Source organism: Sylvia atricapilla, chromosome 1, assembly GCF_009819655.1.
Source record: "Sylvia atricapilla isolate bSylAtr1 chromosome 1, bSylAtr1.pri, whole genome shotgun sequence".
NCBI lineage: Eukaryota > Metazoa > Chordata > Aves > Passeriformes > Sylviidae > Sylvia > Sylvia atricapilla.
This window is the reverse complement of record NC_089140.1, coordinates 139,997,738-140,017,642: the sequence shown is the minus strand read 5'-3', so window position 1 is coordinate 140,017,642 and position 19,905 is coordinate 139,997,738. Positions and strand designations below refer to the sequence as shown.

The 19,905-nt window shown below is 40.7% G+C and overlaps 2 protein-coding genes across 2 annotated transcripts in view; one reads left to right on the top strand and one right to left on the bottom strand.

The window, feature by feature from the left end:
* The window catches only part of MRPL13 (mitochondrial ribosomal protein L13), a 29,494-nt gene extending 27,583 nt beyond the window's left edge, over positions 1-1,911 (top strand). The window contains exon 7 of the mRNA XM_066335433.1: positions 1,619-1,911. Coding sequence (XP_066191530.1) covers positions 1,619-1,643 — 25 coding nt within the window. The 3' untranslated portion in view covers positions 1,644-1,911. The remainder of the gene's footprint in view (positions 1-1,618) is intronic.
* A 3,501-nt stretch (positions 1,912-5,412) lies between these two features.
* Positions 5,413-19,905, bottom strand: part of COL14A1 (collagen type XIV alpha 1 chain) — a 113,649-nt gene continuing 99,156 nt past the window's right edge. The window contains exons 42-49 of the mRNA XM_066335349.1: positions 19,110-19,181; positions 17,039-17,074; positions 16,549-16,615; positions 15,844-16,032; positions 8,777-8,854; positions 7,688-7,843; positions 6,244-6,336; positions 5,413-6,153 (exon numbers count right to left, since the gene is read on the bottom strand). Of these exons, the coding sequence (XP_066191446.1) occupies positions 6,014-6,153; positions 6,244-6,336; positions 7,688-7,843; positions 8,777-8,854; positions 15,844-16,032; positions 16,549-16,615; positions 17,039-17,074; positions 19,110-19,181 (831 nt within the window). The 3' untranslated portion in view covers positions 5,413-6,013. The remainder of the gene's footprint in view (positions 6,154-6,243; positions 6,337-7,687; positions 7,844-8,776; positions 8,855-15,843; positions 16,033-16,548; positions 16,616-17,038; positions 17,075-19,109; positions 19,182-19,905) is intronic.

Here is a 19,905-nt window from a genome sequence, read left to right as displayed (position 1 = left end):
GCTGGGATCAGATGATGTTTAAGGTCCCTTCTGACCCAAATCATTCTGTGATTCTGTGAGAATCTCCAAGTACTGAAGTCTGGGATTCTAGGAAATATGACTTGACTTCCCAGCACACACCAGCCATCAAACCTTCAGTACATTCAACTTAAACATAAAGCAAGTATGTAAACAACATACATGTACTTGAAGTAGTTCTGTCATGCACAAAAGATGCTAATCCAAATGTTAATACAGAATATGCTATTTAAATGGGAAACAAAGCAGCTTTGTGATTCATCACAGTATGAACATTAGTTCTTTTTTATAGTTGATCCATAAAATTCGCACAATTTTATATGTTACTCTTGAAGTAACACAAACTGGGTTCCAGAGCTTTGATGTGAGAATTTATGGGCTCATACAAGAGTTGTGTGAATGGCTTCACCTTGCAGTGCAACATAGGACTAAGCAAGTGTTGGATTTCTTTGTGGCATCTCTGCAGCCATCTAAACTCAGTCTTTAAAGTAAGTTGTCTGCTTCCATTGCTGTCCGCTTTTCATTTCCATTATTGAGCTAAATTACAGATAAAATTTACCACTTTTGGAAATTTACCTTGGTTAGTGTAGTGGTTTGCAGGTTTTCCTGTATGCCAGAATTTTTCATTCAGCTTCATGGCAAATTTGGCCCTGTATCCCTTTAGATGTCTCTAAAACCTTTGTTAATACCTGTCTTGTTGAGTCCTGGTGAGTTCCCCAAGCTGCTTTGATTCCCAGATGAGAGGAGCAGTGAGGAGCGCTGTGTGTGTGGGATGGGGGCTGCGAGGAGCGGCCGCTCCGTGCTGGGCACACCGGCCGTGTCCTGGGCACCTCAGGGACCACTGGCCTGTGCTGGGGGTTTGGGAGGGACTGGGCAGAGTCCAGGATGCGCAGCTTCTCTGCAGGACATCTTAGGGGTGTAGACATGCATCTGGTCTGCAAACTTGGCATTCTAAAAGCCATGAGCTGGTCTGAGCTGTGTAGTTCAGGGAGAAATGTGCTTCCTGCAGACAGTGGAAGTGTGGCAGGCAAGGAGAGAGATGTGCCTGAATATGAAATTACAGAGGATTGGAAACAGCAGTCTGCTTCTATCTGAATGTTTTCCACATTTGTCATCCAATCAAAGGGGATTGCAGAACTTGTAAGATTCAAATTAGGTTTTTTTTTTTTAAATCATCAGTGTTAACTACTTTAGTAGTGTTGTGGTGGTCTGTGCTGTTAACTAAAACTTACCACCTTATGCATGGATTATTCAGTTTTTAAGAGTGGAGACAAATCAGTGCTCGTGTTTAAAGCCCTGTGAGACTGCATTCAGTTCAAGATGTTTTTTGTTTTGCTTAGAAAAGTAGGAGTGACAATTAGTCTTGACGTCTGTTAATTCTTAGAAGTCTCAGTAAATTTCTTTAATTTGTTCTGTCTCATTTGTGTAATCCAGAAAACACTCTTCTTTGTCAAAAAAACTTCACCAGGAAATAAAACTAGATTAAATAAAACTAGACTTCAAAGAAAGTAAAACTAGATGAGGCTGCTACTGCAGCCTTAAAGCAAAGCCACTGTAGTGCACATGCATTTCTTAAAACACTTTTTTTTTCTCCTCACAGACCTAAAGATTTTCGAAGGAAGTAATAACAAGAAAAGAAGAAGTGCCATCAGGAGTGTCTCTCCTCCTTCAAAGAAAATTCTTCTAATATGGAAGCATCTGTGCAGCTCAGTCAGCCCTTCTATACTGAATGTTTCTGACAGCTGTCAGCAAACCTGACTTGGCAAGATTATAGAAATTAATGTATTTGAAACAGCTAAGAATAGGTATTACCTTCTTAATACCATCTGTATTCTGGTAGTTGTTAATGTCATTTGATTTGATACTGTTATTAAAGAATTAATACCTTTGTAATGAGTATTTGTATTTCATAGAACAATACATGGACTACTGCTATGAAGTTGTAAAACTTGAATTCCATGCAGGAGGAGCGGAGAACAATTATGGTCACCAGCCATAATTTTTCATCTTTGAGTTTTGACCATCTTTTGATACATTATGCTCTAAGGAACAAAATGACAACTACTTTTTTTTTTTTTTTTTTTTTTTTTAATAACCTTACCTTTTCAGACTACTGTTCATCTGCATCTAAATCTTGGCTGTGCTGAATGACAAGAGCAAGGGTGACTAATTTCTAGCTGCTGAATGTCACTAAATGTGTTCCTAATGGTATTTTATTCTTGATGTTGAGATGTTACATGATCGTCATTGGGAGATTTGATATCCCTGTGGTTCTGTCTGCCTTGGAAAGTAGCCAGGCAGAGCATTGCTCCAGCTGGGCATGGCTTTTGAAGATGGCACTCTCTGGACCTCCAGAGTAACTCTGCTTGTTACCAACCAGAACACTCATTTGGGGCTGTGCAGTGCATTTTATGAAACGACTCTTCCTCACAAGAAGGAGGTTCTGCTGACAGCCCAATGTAGAATGGATTTCATTAAAGTTGAAATAACAGGCAGTAAAGGCAGATCACAGAGAGATACTTTTCCTTTTTTCCCCCTTCATCCTCAATCTGATTTTCATTCAAGTCACAGGAACGTGCCTTATTTATTTTAAGGAACACATTACAGAGCAAAGCAGCAACATTTTTATTATGAAAACCTAATAAGGAAACCAAACTTAAGTGTTGAATGATGCAAAAATGTCTTAAAATTTACTTCACTTTTGCAAGCTACTTCCCTGAAATCCTTTCTGCTTTCCTGTTCCGAAAACTCTCAAGCCAAAGCTGTTCTGTAGATGAGAAGGCACCTGTTGTTTTCTGTGTTGTAGGAAATGCTGGTACATTATTCGACAATTTTTACAGTGTTTGGTGAGGAGAATTTGAGTGTTCTCCATCTGTTTCATACAAGCATCATACAGGAGGAAAACATGTTGGTTTTTTATAACCTTACATTAAATAATAGTTTGGTATTGGGCCTTACTTTGTCACTCAGATGGGCGTATCTCAGGAAAAATTCCTACCTAGTGAATGTGCAACCTTCATTTCCAAGGCAGTTACTACACTGCATTAACTAATGAAAGTATTTTTTAAAGTCCTAGGTTGCACTAAATGCTCTTTTATGTGTAAGGACACAGTACACAGTTTATTGGTAAGATCTGTGTGGCATCAGCTGCTCACTATGTGCCAAATAGTTCAGTCAGTAGCTTCAGTTTCATAGGTAGTCTGGAAAAATACGAGACACTTGATTATTCAGAAACTGGAATTTGGAGAAAATCTTGACTGACTGACTTACTTATTTTGGAAAACATGCAATTCCTGAATAGTATTTGTATAATTGGGTAGAGCCCACTAGTTAGTTACACTTTCTTACCAAGGTATGTCCAGCAAGTGACTATATGATCAATGATACCTGAAGCATTCTGGTCAGCATGGTGCCAGCAAATGGCACAGTAAATAGAAAGTTAAAACAAATTAACTACTGCAATTGAAGGTTGTTCTTTGGTATATAAATTGTTATATAATTGGGATGAGTATGGCCACTTTTTTATCCCCAAGTAATTTGTTTAATTCACTCCATGTGCATCCCTGTGGTGTGAGGAGGAGTGGCAGTGGCAGCTGATTGTGCAGGTGTCCCATGTGGGCGATGCCTCAGGCTGAGAGCATCCAAATTCCCTGTGAGCAGAGGGGTGCTGTGCTGCTTCCAGCTGCTCCCCGAGCCCAGAAGGTGTGTGGGAGCTGTTGGACTGGCATAGCACAGCACACCACAAGCACCCTCAGGGATTTGGTCAGGCTGTTACCATCAGGCTGTTACATGGAGTAAATAACACCAATTGCCTTATTTTGATCAGTTTGGTTATACTGTGTCCATACATCCCTGGTATTGCCCTATCATTCTCTGTGGTCCCAGAAAGAACTTGAGATTTGGAAATAGTGTTGCAGGACAGCCAGTCAGGACTAATATATTGTGCACTTTTAGCAGTACACTCTAAGTCTTTCAAATACAACACGGGCAGAATTGCTTGAAAGCTTATTTTTTCCATCAGTGACCTTCTCAGTGGCTTCCACAGGTCAGCGTATCTCAGGCAGAACTGTGAGCTGTGTCAGTAGAACATGGACAGGAGTTGGAAAAACAAGGAGGGGCAGAGGTAGTTTGCAGTTGGGGTAAATTAACAGAGGTGTTCACAGCCGGTGCCAGCAGGGAAATCAACCCTGTGACCCCAGGCATTACTGTATTTAGTTATAATAATACCTTTGAGTATCAGTTGCATGTGCCAGGCCATGGTACCTGCTTGTGGCCAAGAGAGCCATGCTTACATGGGGCATCAGTGTTATGTCAAGTGGGGTTAAGCTGCTAAAAAATTAAGTCCATGAACTACATTATACTTAGAGAATACAGAATCACTGGGTTGGAAGAGACCTCCAAGGTCATCGAGTCCAACCCGTGCCTTAACAACTCAACTAGACTATGGCACCGAGTGCCACATGGAGTGTTTTTTTTAAACACATCCAGGGATGGTGACTCAATCACCATCATGACTTTTCTACCTTCTATTTTGAATGCAAGTGCAGGTAATGAAGTAACATTCAACTAACATTCAATCAACTTTTATTGCCTCTCCCCAAGAAAATTATTGGAATCAGAGGTGAAAGAAGTAATGGGAAACAGAAAGAAACTAGGAAGGTATCCAGCCCGCAGCCAGAGCCTGCAAGTCACATGTGGAATTTGTGTGTGCTACTAATGAGACACCTCTAGGTGAGGTAATTGGAGATCACACAGTAAAGGTACCCATTCATCTTCCTGGTGAGCTAAGGGCACTGCTGGCAGTGGTCAGAGGCCAAGTCTGATAGGCTTTTCTTTACTGTAGAATATGGCTAGACCCATTCCCAGTCAGGGATGAGCAGGAAGACAGTCCTGGGATGTACAGGACAGCCTCTCCATGTCTGTATAGGGCTGAAGAAAAAGTGTTCCAAACCTATGCTTTCAATTTAAATGGCCATTTTTGAGCTAAATCTTGCTCAGGCACCAGTGCTGTTCAAAGCTGCTTATTGAGTGTCTTTATAACTTACTTTGTTTGTAGATGATGAATTGCTCTGTGCTCAAGTGGTTGGGTTGGCATTTTGCCTTCCTCTCCTTGTTAGCTGATCCAAGTTGCCATCCCAACTACCCCTGCCAGTCTTTTGGCATGTGGAATCTCACATCCACAGTTAGTGCATGTGACTCAGCTCATAGTTACTCTCTACATTTGTCCATGTATAATTTAAAAAATAAGGCTAACTGATGTTTATACTACATCCTTTAAGATAAAACCATTGCCCCAAAGAGTTGAAAACAGGAAATGTATTTCCTTCTTATTACATTCTGTCCCCTGAAGATCTAATGCAATTGTTTTGAGTTAAAAATGAAATGAATACAGAATTACCATACAAAAGCTTGCCACTTTTATTTGCATACAAAACAGAAATGAAAGAGGTTCACAATAAATTATCAGTGTGCTCTCACAGAACATTCTTGTGTATTTATTTTAGGTGAGTTAAGAAAACCATGGTCTGTTAATGTAAGAAATCTTTGCAAAAGGATAATAAGCCGGGTGCAAGGACACCTGATGCATTTTTCTCCAGTGGATTTAGTCAGGCTACTCTGCTAGTAAAGCAATTCATCCAAAACAAACAGAAAATAATCAGCTGGGAAAAAATGGGTAAGAAAAAAGGTTTTGTGAATGGTTTTACATACACCACCTAGCCAAATACGGTTTTTCAGATAAAGTTTGAAGAGTGAACGGAACAATACTCCAGAGAAAGATCTACAAGTGACCTTTCATCATCAGCTAGCACCAACCCACTAACATACTAAACTTCTGGCATGCAAGATAATTACCATTATTTGTTGTGTCAACTGGCCATGTACACTTTTTTCTCCTTTAACATACGAGCCTGTAAACATCTTCAGTGACAGGTGAGGCGCTGGGACAAAAGGCCAAACACAGGTGCACATAAAACATTTCCCTTTTTTAAACAGTTCATTGAGAGGGGCTTTTTCTGTTGGCCTTTGTGTGTTCTGGGGTCTTGGCGCTCCTTTTGGCTATCCTCCTTGCGAAGCGACTAATTCCCGGGGATCTCAGCTCAACGGCTTCCATCTCTTCTTGAACAGGAGTGAACTCTGGTTGAGCAAGATGAGGTGATGGATAGGACTGGGAGTATGGGGATGGAAAGGGGTAGGACCCGTGAACTGCGTACGGCTGTTGCTCACCATCGTAAAGGTCCTCGGGGTCATAGATTTGGTAGGAGTTATGTGGCAACTGCACTACTGGGATGTCTTGATCAGTTGGCTCACCGTATCCACCTTAACCCACCACCACCAAGAGTATTCATACGGTTAACACAGGAGGAGGGGAGTAGAAAATTGAAGCGTTCATTAGGAAACTGACATTTTATATATAGATATATTTCTATATAATGTGTGTGAGTATATATATATAATCTTTAAATACACATCTTTTATTCACATAAAGGAACAATGAAAACATTTAACAAAATTAATAAGCTGGAGCAATTGGAAACCCACCAACAGACAGCCAAGTTAGTTGGAAACCACCACCACAATTTGTCAAATGTCCAGTTGTAATACTGTGCTCATTATACACTGCACACTCTGCCTGCTATAGTTTATTCCAATTATGGGCTAGAATACAGGATTAGCAGGCAAAAATGGGTCAGGCAGTAATTTTTAGCAGTGCCAGGAAGCCAAGTGCATGTACAGCAGCTGTAAGTTCATTAGTGGTAGTCATTATCGTTGCTGGAAAGCACAGAGCAGTTCAGCATCCATCTCTGACCTTCAGCCCAATGAGACCTGAACCAGAATGAGCCTTTCACCTTCTGGACTGGTAGCCATTGTAAGGGATTGGGCCTTGAAACAGGAAATGAACAACAGGGAGGGGAAGTGAGGAGGAAAGGATAGGAAGAGACGACAACAAAAACATTCAGGTGAGTAAAACATACAAATCAGCTCGGGGCAGATTAAACTGTAAACACCAAACAAATATGCCTTATGTGTAACATCTGTCGTTTAGTGCTTTACTAATAAATTTTGATTTTAGGTTGGGTGATATAATTTTTGGGAATTGTGTTAACTTCTTCCCATGGCCTCTCCGTGCTATAACAAGATGGGAAAGTAGGATACAGAGAAGATACAGAAAGAATCATTTTCTCCAGATGGCTTCACTGGTTAATGACGGACACGTGCATCCCTGTGCCAGGTTACTCTACTACAGGTTTAGTAAGGGTCATGCTCTCATGCCACTCAGAGGCACATGGAAGGGGAGGCTGAGCAACACATTTGAAAAACTATAAGTGTAAAAACTGCTGTCACAAACATGAGTTGGTAGGGCTTCAACACAGACCATTGGGATGGAGCAGGCTCATACAACTACACAAACACATACAGGACAAAACCCACTGGGCGGGATCAGTTTTACAGGCTGGGATCAGACGGTGGTCCTTTGGTCACTACGCTGGGTCACCTTCTCTTCGTGCTGCAGTCCCACAAAGTACAGCCACACTGGACACGCAGGCTTTTAGGGAGCCACCACATTTTTTTTGCAAGGTTCATCAGTAGCCTCCATCTCACTTGGGCTGTTAGAAAATGCCCCCCACACCTCTGCAAACGGCAGCTGTCCCGACTCCTCGCTACTCACCTCCCATGCCGTAGCCAGCGCAGGAGGATGGGTCACAGTACCCTGGAGGCCCAGCAGGACCCTGTGAGCCCGGGGAGCCCGTGTGACCAGCAGGACCTCGTGGGCCTGGAGATCCTGGTGGTCCTGGGCTGCCAGTTCGACTTTCTCCTGGAGGTCCTGCATAGAACAGGGAGATGAAACATTTGAGCAGTGTCTTTCATGAAAGCAGGGATATGAGGCCATCTTTCCTGGCTGGAAAACATGGCACTGAGTGTTATAAACACTTCCAGGAGACAGCTTGAGAGGAGGAGCAAGGCATCCTGGCTCTGACTCCTCAGGGTAAGCTGAGGGAAAGACTTCAGCCTCTGGCAACAAAGACAGAGAAGCAGCATGAGAGGAGACCCACTCTCAGTGAGCTCCCTCTCTGGCTGCTGCTTCATTTTCCTTGCCAGTGACAGCTTCTAGCCAGAACTGGAGCAAATGTTTCACCAAACATCAGACTTCTGGAAAGGGATTTTCATGGGGAAAGGACAGCCCTGGATGCCTGCACAGCTCTTGATTCCTCCCACTCTATTTCTGGATACCAGCATCTGCGTAATGCTGTGACTTGGTATCAGTGCCTAATGGCCAGGATATCCTCATGAGGTCAATACAATTTTACCCCTGTTTCAACAGGACCTGGTTATCTCTCTCTCTGCTTTTTCAGGACCTAAATATAAATCCATGTGATATAATGTGCTCAAACATATATGTTTCTCTGTCAAATCACATTTAGGTATGACATTAAATCAATGAGGAAACAAATGTAATTAGTCCAGATTAATCTTTTCCCCTTCCAGAACCCATGTCTGAAAAAAAATACTTGAAACATTTTTAAAAGGTGGGCTTGGAGAAGCAGTTTATCATAAGGAAAAAGAAAATACTTGTGTGATGGGTGACACCATCATGTGGCACATCCAAACATGATATTATATAGTAAGAACATTATGACAGTTAAGGTGCCTGAACTGCTACTCTTCTGCTACTCTCCTTGAGGAGAAAGAGCTGCTGTAAGCTTCTTCATACATGGGTCAGAGTCATCTAATCCAGATGCCTCAAATGTAAGTTTACCTGTGGATCCTGGTGGGCCTCGGGGTCCCTGTGTTCCAACACCTGGATTGCCTTTTTCTCCTTTCTCCCCTGGTAAACCTAAGGAAATAGTATTCAGTCACATTTTGATCAGAAGTGTGAGCAGTGTTTATTATTTAACCAGTATTATAGTTCCATATGTTATTTTTCATCTAAAAACAGATGGCAGAGAAAGAAGGAGGTGAAAAATAAGAATTATTTGGTTCTTTTTCCATCTGTCCCCTGACAGCCTCTCAAGGGAAGTGTCATTCTTGGGGTCTTAAACATTCCTGCTGCCATGATGGTTTCATCAGGATGGTATGCAGAGGCATCATTCAGTTTCCAGGCTGCACTTCCTGTGGAAAGTTGCCTCTGAACTACACCAAGGTGCAACTATTCTAAGTCAGAAGAGTCTTCCAAACCTTGTAGCTATAAATTAATGTGTGGCCCAGAAAAGTCAAATTCTTAGTGCTACAGCAAATTTTCCTTTAAACATTCACCCACCAAAGAGTGGTTCAGCACAAGATTGTTCCTGGAGAGAGTTTTTACTGGTTATGGCAGATTCTTGCTACAACATGAGAAAGGAGTTTCATCACAGTCAAAATCTGACCCCCAAATAAAGCCCAATCTGAATGTTTCCCAGTCTTGAAACTCTGATATTCCTCTGATAGGCAGAGCCAGTAAATTGTGTTCCTGCATTTGCTCGTGGGACTAAATTTCTCTCCTTGTGTCTGATCTATGGTGATCACAAATCTAGTAATTCAGAGAAAGCACTCCTGACTTCCAGCTTTCCAGCTCCTTCTGCACTACCTCTATATCATCCTATAAAAACACTTTCTATATGCAGCCATCACAATAAGCAGTGTTGAACTATAGTAGGTGTCAAAACTATAAATTCCAGACCCTGAGTTTCCATTGGTGACTTGGAAATTCTCATAAAGTCTGTGTTTGATTTGGATGGTTCAAAGACACCAAATCCAGGCTGGTTTGTGGGACTTCCCCCCTATTTTCCAGACCTCCCTCCCTCTCAGCACTGGTAATTGCTCTCCTGGCTTCACAGCTTCCTCATTTTCAGAGTCAAAGTCTATACACAGCACCTTCATCACACAGAGCAGAAAGAAAACAGCCACTGAATGGGCAATATCTACAGTTCCAACTGCCTGGTCCCCTTCCTTCCTCTCTGCTCATCTAACTGCTACCTCTTAGGGCAAAGCAGCTAGAGAACACCTCATTTTTGCAAGGAATCATAGAATCAAAGAATATGCTGAGTTGGAAAACACCACGAAGATCATCGAGTCCAATTCCCAGCCCTGCACAGCACCATCCCCAAGAGTCACACCCTGTGCCTGAGAGCATTATCTAAAGACTTCTTGAGCTCTGTCAGGCTGGTGCTGTGACCACTTCCTTGGGGAGCCTGTTCCAGTGACCTTTTCCTAATATTTAAACTAAACCTTCCCTGACCCAACTTTAGGCTGTTCCCTTGGGTTTTGTCACTGGTCACCAAAGAGAACAGATCAGTGCCTGTCCCTCCTCTTCTCCTCAGGAGAAAGCTGTAACTGCAATGAGCTCTCTCCTCATCTCCTGGCTGAACAAAACCTCATCAGGTTTCCCCTCAAGGGGTCATAGATCGTATTTTTTACCTCCTTTAGCTAATTTGTAATGGAAATAAATAAGTAAATAGAAAGTCTAAGTGTGGAAAAAAATAGTAATTAAAACCCATCAGTGGCAAAGAATTGCTCACATTAAGTTTATCAAATCTAAGTCTGCTGAACTGAAGTGGATTCAGGATCTGTGGAGGAGTTCTGGGTCTTCTGCAGGAACAAAAGGCTTCCAGGGCAACATACTGTGTGACCCAACCACATGGAAAACAGGCCACACCACTGCAACCAGTAAACCCGCAGTGAGCACATCATTTTTAACCAAAGCATAATGGCCTCTTTATGTTACCTCTACAAGGTCCTTTGCCACTGTCCTGGCACAGTTAAGGCATTGCCTGTTCCCCTTTTTTGCCTTTTGTTTCCTTCAGTTGCATAATTTTGTAGGAAGGGTGGTGGTGGTGGTTTATGCCAGATGCCTGAAATTTGCTTAGCCCTGTCTTGCTTCAAACATATGCGGAAACAAATCTATTGCAACTCTCTACCTGTGTTGCAGGCCTTGTAAGAAGGTAAATGTATCCAAATTATCTCTTATCACACAGGACCTGCAAGGAAAGGCCTGCCCTTTGCAAAAGGCAAAGTCTGTTTGTGTGAATTGCTTTTTTGCGAAGACGACTCACCCATTACAACCATCTGCAATCTACACAGATGTTTAGTACAAGGACCATTGCTTATCCTGCTGCATGTTAACATTACTTGCTGACTTCAAAGGCAACAGCCCCAATGTTTTGAAAGCATGGCCTGCCATGCACTCAATTATAATTATTAACACATACAAAACTACACCCCGGTATGTGATGTTCACAGGATAAAATGTCAATAAAAAATTCTAAACATGGAACAAATCTACTCAGGCTAAGAAGAAAACATTCATTCTAGAATAAATGATGAATTTCTGTGCAAGGCAAACCTTCTTTGAAAGCAAACACTGAAGGCCAAGATAAAAGTCTGCATCAGGTTTCTTTTAGTCTGATTTCCAGTAAAGTTTATCCAAGTTAAAGAGAACATAAACACTGACACAAAAATATCCTACTCCTAAAGCAAAATGCTCACAAGTTAAAGCCGTGGGTTTCCCTCAGGGACTTAAAGACTCAGAGACCTCTTGGCTTGCTCCTAATAAATGGCAGAATATTCAAAATTCACTCAAGTCATCTTTGGTGCCAGAAGAGCATGGCTTACAGAAAGCCAATCAGATAATCCCTCACTTTTGTAGGTTACTGCATTCTAAGTTACTGCAATGGTTAATTGCCCTCAGAATGAAAGCATGAGTATCAAAACTTGCCATTTGAGTTAAGAACGCCTTCAGGTCCCAGGAGCTGCCTTCATATTTGTGCTCTGGACATGCTTCAACAATACCATCAAACTGTCTTTCCCCTTCATGCTAACCATGGGTTTATGTCTTGCCCCCATCCAAAACAAGCAATGTCTTCAGTTCAGCCCCATGGAGACCACAAGCAACTGAAACCAATTATTTACAACCCTTCACTAAAGATAACTTTGATAGCATCAGTTATTGAAAACAATACCAAGCTCACAAACATATTCTCCAGCAAAGAAAATTAAATTTTCGTGGTTTCTGCACAAATGGAAATCTCAGGTGTTCTTTGCCTAATTTGTCTTTACGAGAATACTGTCCTGTGAGGAGAACTAAGTATTGCATTTAAAAAAATTAAACTACTCCCAGAAATGTCCTCTTTTCAAGATGTTCAGTTGTGAGTAGAGTGTATAATTACACAGGGTTGTGATTTTTTTCTTTTTTAATCCAGATGAAGCTAAAACTGGAAATAAAAATATTTAATTGACTCAACTGGCAAAAGTTCCATTTAATTCCACTGGAATTTTGCCATCACAGCTGTAAATGTGGCTTTTGATAACACGTGTTTAACTGGCTCTTTCATATGAAGCCAGGAAACAAATAAGGATGAAGCTGTGCTTGAGGACAGTAACTTTCCCAGTGACAGCTTAGGTATTTATTGTACTTTAATCATAATAGGATGGGCTGAGTGGCTGTAAATTTTATTCACCACTTCAGACCACATAAGAGCTGAAGTCCATCCAGTAGCAGAAGAACTGTACTTCCACTGAAGCATCTGAAAGCTACTAGTGCCTCAGAATAACTTCTACTATGGCTTTTCCATTTTTCAACAAAGTTAAGAAAACTACCCATATATTATAAAAATAACCAGAAATCAAAAAGGAGAAAAAAACATGTTGATTCTTTTGGTTTCTAGACCATGTTACAGAGGTAAACCAGTTTGCAGAGCTACTTCTGGGCACTCAGAAGTCAGACACTAGATGTTTTAGTCCCAGTTCATAAACAAAATCAAAATATATTCAAAGTAGCTAAAAGAAAAAGAGAAAAGAGTGCTGTAAACTAGTTAAAATAGATACGAGGGCTGTGAATAATCAGTGTTTGGTTTTTTTTCCAAACTCCTATACTTATGCAAATAAGCAAGGAGCAAAATTCTAGTAATTTATCCGGGATTGTGTACTGTAGGGGCCTGGTAACACAACGTGGCCTCTCAGCTGGCAACAGACACTGAGAACTGAATCTGTCAAGAGAATGACTTGTCCTTTCCCTCTGAGGTGGTCGTTCTTGGAAGATCCAGCTCAGTGTGTTACTGCTGAGAGGAATCTCATCTGGGAATGGGACACCACGGGCCTAGAAGTTCAAGTGGAGGTTTCTAACAGAACTCCACACACTCTCTCAATCCATGTCTCTTTCCAAAGCCTCTGATTACCGCTTGACGGAGTGACAGAGTAAACAAGAGAAAAGAGGCCATTGGCCAGGCAAGTTAGCAGGGAAGTTCACTGATGTCTCTCACTACTGACATTTTCCAGTAAAGCTCTCTTCGATGCACCATTTCTAACCCGTTCCCTAAGTGTCCTCTTCTTACAGGCTGGGATTGAATAGGTGGTAGGCAAGAGAGGTGAGCTAAAAGACACATCTGGCCTCCTCCACCTTTTCATCTTCCTGCTCCACCAGCACCTTGCTACTCAGCTCAGAGCCAGTAACAGGCTCCTGCAGCAATTCCAACAGTTTAAGAGGGGGAAAGCAACACTACTAGAAAAGCAAACAGGTGGGGTTTTTTTCCTGCTAATGCCTAGTACTTAGCACACAGTGTTGCAGGGCATTTTCTGAACTTGGAGGTAGAGCCTGATTTTCAGAGTTGCTAACCTGGCACTGAGCTTGAACATTAAATTGGCTCCACATACGACCAAAATGCTGACGACACCAGTGAAAAGAAACACATTTTTCATAAAGACTTCCAGGTGGCTGGCTGGAGATCTTCAGGACAGGACTATACATCGTGCTCAAGTTAAATACAAACAATGCTTCAGAACATAGCAATGGATGGAGTCTGACTCCATTTACCCTCCTTTCTGTAGTCACTTGAAACTTAAAAACCCTTCCTTCCATCCAGAGGCTGAGCAATTTTTCTGCTGCTTTCCACGTGTGATATGTTGATAGGAATCTAGTGAGCATTGGGAATGCATGGGAAACTTCCAATCATTCTCCACAAGCATAAAGCTGGTTAAATAATTTTTATTTTTCATTTTTGCATTTTGGGGTAAGCTTAGAGAAATTCCTTAGAAATGGATTCAGAAAGAACCCAAGAGTCTGTAGCAAAAGGTATCTTCCTGCTCGTAAAGTGCTCCTACATCAAACACACATCAATCTAAAAATTCAGTTGCTTCTGAAGAAATTAAGTCCCCAAGGAGCAATAAATTATTTTATACTTTTGCCTAGTTTCTGGAGGAGCTCCTTTCTCTTTCTTCCAAATTCTGTTCAATGCTCCAGCTACATGAATGTCCTGAAATCCATTTTCATTCCAAATAAACCAGCCAATTATTTTGTTTTTAAATTTATACATGGATTCTTGATTCTTGAAACAACCTCATTTTAAGCTGAAAATATTATAAAACACTCCTAACATTTGGTATCACATTTTATAAAAATCTGCAGAGGGGTTTGGCTGACTGCAGTGCTGAAGGATGCTTGATTAGAGCTTTCTCTCTACTAAGTATAAAACTCCCCACAAGCACCACCTGCCAAAATCATTCCCTTCTAACACCAGTTATGTATATAGACAGGAAAAGGGCAATAGGGAGAGAAGGGACAATATTATTTTTAGTATCTTTTTACCCTTTCTGTACTCCACTGCCAATGCTGCTTCCCAGACATTAATGTTGTCTGCAGTGGGCTGACCCACATCATGTTTCATTTAAATGACTGTATTTAATCACTCTGTGATTCCACAACATGCACGTCTGAACAGCAGCACAGCAAATACAATGAAAGTACAGGTTGAATGTTGGACATCTTCCCTTTTTGTAGCCTGGTGTTTTGGTTGTCCCTTTCCCAAAGTCCTAGCTTGAAAAACCTCTTCCCAAAAAGAAGAGAAAGATTTAAAATATGCCAGTATTAGTGTGGAATCAAGTATCCTGAAATCTGCATTTAGTGTCTCCAGATCACCCTTTTTTCCTCAACTGCTGCCTCTTCCAATCTTCTTTTCTACTTGTCTCACACTCTCATTCCTCCTTCTTTCTGGACACTGTCTGGTTGTTGCTCAGCTTAAGCAGGCAACAGCAGGACTGAAGGGTGAGTACCTGAAACCTTGCCTCTTTTTTTCAAAATGGTAATGGGAATTCTACTCTTGAGGGCAAGATTCACAGGTTCACTCAAAGACTTTTCACTAAAAACAATGTTTTAACTATGGTCATAATGGCTACTGTGAACTGGAACTATTAAGTTCCTGAACAGCCTTCACAACAAGTGATTTTTAAAATCCCAGTTAGCAGATTTTGTAACAGCAACATAAATTCACTGCTTCTGAATATCACATTTATCTCTTGGGTTTTTGGTCACCTCCTCATGTGATGTTCTTCAAAGCACTTTCACAATTGTAGATCTACTCATTATTACCTTCTGAGCATAGTGCTACTCTGAGGCACAGGAGATAGCCAGGGTTGCAGAGATAGAGAGTAAATCAAACATGCAGCTTGTTCCATTATTAGACAATGCTCACGGAGGAAAGGAGAATGGGCCTCACATCTAGCCTACGTGTGAGAATACAGAAGAGAATTCTTGTAAATGTTAAGTGTGTTACTTCTCTCAGACCTCACCATTTCCTCTTCTTGTTTCCTCAAACTAGGAATTTTTCTCTCTCAGAAAAGCTGATAACTTGTTGATTTCCCCAACATACATGTCAGTTTTGCATCTGACTTTCTTCAATTGCCTTTTGCTTATACATTTGGAAATTCTGCTCACTTTGGAGTCTTACTAAGATAAACATGATGTGATGGGACCATGTTAGTGTGAAAAATGTTGCTTTCACAGATAGGAGACAAAAGCTATTAGGATGCATAAGGAAAGGGAGGTATAATTTTGTATATGTGAAGTATGAAGCCTACCTCTTTCTCCTGGTCTTCCTGGTTGACCAGGGCTCCCTGGAAACCCTTGCATGCCTGGTGATCCTTGCTCACCCTGTGGCCCTGGAGCCCCTGGCCGACCTGGCTCACCGGGAGGTCCTGCAATGGTTCGTGTTGAGACAGACTGGCTTGGAATCTGGTTCAGAATCGAGTTGTATCTTGCCATATGACCTATCAGGAAAAAGAAAGTCATAATTTTCAAGTAGCAGTGGAAAATCTGGTTCAGCAAAGTTTGAACAGAGTATTGGCAGGTTCTCAAGGCTGTGGTCTGTCATGTTTTTGTATTATGAAGCTGTGCACTTCTTGGGAGAAAAAATAGTAGTTTAGGGAGTGGACAGAAAATAGAAGAACTATTGTGCAGGATTTTATTTTCTTACTTTGGTAAGGGTTTGGGGGGCCTTTGCATTTCATGTCTATAAAAAATTAATATTGTTGCAGCAGAAGCTTCTGTATATTGTAATAACTTGGAGACAATTCCAACTTTTTTTTCAGAAGGCTGATGCTAATCAGCTCTAGTTGGACATAAACCCAGTTGAACATAAATCTAGTTGGAACATAAATCTCAACTGTTTAGTGTAAAACAAACAGATCCCCTTGGATATTTTGAAAAGTCTCATATTTGTAAGTAATGGGGCAGGACAGGATCCATTCTAGAGAGAGAAGCACATGGACTATCCGTGTACTTGCCTTGGATGAGTTGTTCACACACTTGACGAGCAACAGCCCGGACCATTGCTTGGGACTGAAGATCACCCTGGATAACAACAGCAGCAGTGTCATGAAACAGTTTCTTGAGTTAGTTCTGTGCTGAAAGCACTTCGAGCAAAGAAAGATGTTAATTATTGCTGAGACATTATATCCTCACAGATGGGAAAGGAAAGCCAAAGAAATTTTGTGATTTCGCTGGTTCCCATTTCTCTTTTTGGCCAGCAATCAGAGGTCTGAGAAGATAGCCCTAATGAGAGATTTGGAGACATCCACATACTCCCCACCTTCAAAACATTAATGTAGCTATGTAAAAGACTCTGTCTAGAAAAGAAGGAAAGTTTGATTAATAGTAAAGAGAAAACTACTGTGCCTGTAAACACAGAGAAAAACAGACTTTCAGAAAAAGCTCTTTATGAGACAGAAGGCCAGGCAGGAAAAAAAACCATAGCTAACATGAACATAGACTTACCCGTTCACCCCTTTCACCCTTAGCTCCAGGAGGACCCTATGAAAAGATTCAATACAAAATTATTCTCATTTTGTTCTGCTCAAAAATTTTAACACCTAAACTCTGTCTGCCTTGTAGATGCATAGTAAAGGAAGAAAAACTATAAACAAGCTTCCAGGAGGTTATGTGACAGTGATAAATACACTTCTATCATTCAGTGCTCAATAAAATGTCCACCTTTGGCAATTACATGGGACCAATGATTTTCACAAGTGTTTGCCACACACACTGGATTCACATATTCAAAATGATAGCAAGAACAGGCCACTACATAAGCCATTTCACATGGCTGAAACAGGTCTAATTTTTGCAAAATAGCAGCCTGAAACTTGCCCTGAAACTGAGACTCTGCATGTACTATGAACAGAGCAAGTAACAGGATTAAACTGCACAGAAAATTATGTTTGACACTGAGAATAATGTGATACTGTAATGATGGTGAGGAGGACTATGGATTGAAACAAGCTGTGTGGGGCAGTTACAACTTCATCAGTGCCAATTTTTGGGGTAGGCTACACATTTCTCAGGAACTCTTGAAGCAAGAAAAGGTCTGCTGGTGAGAGCCTGGTGCTGGTGACACCAAGGTCATGGGTTTGATCCCTGTATGGGCCATTCACTGGAGAGCTGGACTTGATGATCCTTGTGGGCTCCCTTCCAACTCAGACTATTCTGTGCTTCTCTGTAGGTAACCAGCTGATGGATACATGGTTATGTACAGCTTATTCTGTCCTTAGAGAGAAGAAGACTAAGAGATTATTTCTAAGGCCTCTATTCTATAACTCTCCATTTTGGAATAGGCAGTTATTGAAGCTCAGTAATTTTTCAGCCACCTGTTTTTTTCTGCACTACTAGAGTCTAGCCATGCAGAGCAGAGCTCTTGCCTGACTCACATGACTCACTACATTCTAGAAAATTTACTTCAGTATCTGGAACATATGTTTGGACAGGAACAGTACAGTCAACATGATATATATTGATAGTAAAAGTTCCACAGCTCATCAAATCTCCTTTGTAGATTCCATTATTACACTTAGAAACTATGCAGAACTGGACATTAGGTTATTATCTTTGCTTATGTATTATCAGTCAATTTAATTTAATTTCCACTTAACCAAATGAAAATGCTTGCATTGGCCTAAATCTCCAAATCAAACTGGATTTTGGAAAAAAAAAATTCTATTCTACAAATAGTGTCAGAAATGCACTCTGTCCCATTCTGATGTCTTTAAAAATTAAATAGAATGTAGTCAATGGGAAAAAGCTGAGCAGGCTTTATAATTAAACAAGTAGTCAAATGTTAAAATATGAATACATAATATTGTCTGAATTCTTACAGAGACAAAGAAGTCTATTATAAATATTATCTTTTACATAATTTACACACTCATTTTATAGTTGTATTCCTTTCTTCCAGTCAAAATGTTTTTTAATAATAATAAAAAATAACATCTGAGAGACAAACTTAATATTGCAGGTTCATAATACTAATTTTAGATATGGAGGATATAATTATCTATGCAATGAAAGTGATAGTCAAATTTATAATAGCAATCTAGAAAAAGCCCTAGTCATTAGTAATTTGTTCTGATGTAAACACAGACTAACCCTAAAGGCTGTTTTTTTATTCAGATATTATTTGGACAGTTTGGAAATCAGAATAATATTTTGGAAATATTCAGGTTAATAAATACTTGAATTTACAGAGAGCTGCTGGAAGGGCAAAGGGAAAAAAAAAGAAGAAAGTAATTACACAAAGACTATAAACTCATATAGTTGTGTTTTTAACTTCTGTGTTTTAACCTTGTGTTTTGACTCAAATCCCTATGTTCCAAACACTGTATGTAAGATCAACAAATATATTTAATTACAAAGAATTAACCAAGAAAGGTCAGTATGATGTTTACCTTAGCCACTAACTCCAAACAGATCATAGGCAATAAATATTGAGGAGTTCTGTCAAACAGTGAAGCCAGGCTCAGAAACCAACTAATGCACAACAGCAGACAGAGAAATATTCATTAGTTTTACTTACAGGAGCTCCAACATCACCTTGTGGCCCCTGACTTCCAGTAACACCTGGAACACCTGGAGCACCAGGTATGCCCTATGCGGAAAAAGAGGAAGAAAAGAGTGATGATGACAATCAACATCCCTGAGTCCTGATGAGGAGTGCACAGACAGTTCTGTCAGTCAAAGACTGGAGATTCTCAGAGAGAGGACTAAGAAATACAATTTGCAGGAAAAGGAGCACCAAAAGCACAGCTCTGAGAAAAGCACTGGAGAAAAAGAACTTGGGCTGCTTTCTGGAACAGGCAGAAATTGCTGAACCGCTGAACTAAATCCTGTGATGTCAAAACTGTGTTCAGGGGGGATGACTCAGAATGCTCTCCATAAAATACAACAAGATGGCTTGGAGAATACTCAGTACAACCAGCAGCTTCATCTAATCTTCTAAATCTACAAAGAAAGCACTAACTTTGCCTAGCTGCCCTGACTGAGAAAGCTGAGACTGGCTGAAGGCAACATACTAGAGGCTGACTGACCCTGCACTAGAGGTTAGAGGTGGCCTCTGCTGCCTTCCTTGATTACTCTATGAGAGCACCTGTGCTCACCTCTAGCCTTTAGACCAAGTTAAACTTGGTGGTTCACTTCAGCTAACAGTCTTTACTGGAGTTTTTGACAAAAAGAAAGTCTTTTTTTCAATGTTAAAAGCAGTAATTCCCTCTTTATAGTGCAGTTCCTTGACTAAGAACAAGATATCAATCTATTGACAGAAAAACTCTCTCCCCTTCCCATGGGAGACATTTTCTTCTTGAACTAAGTAGGAG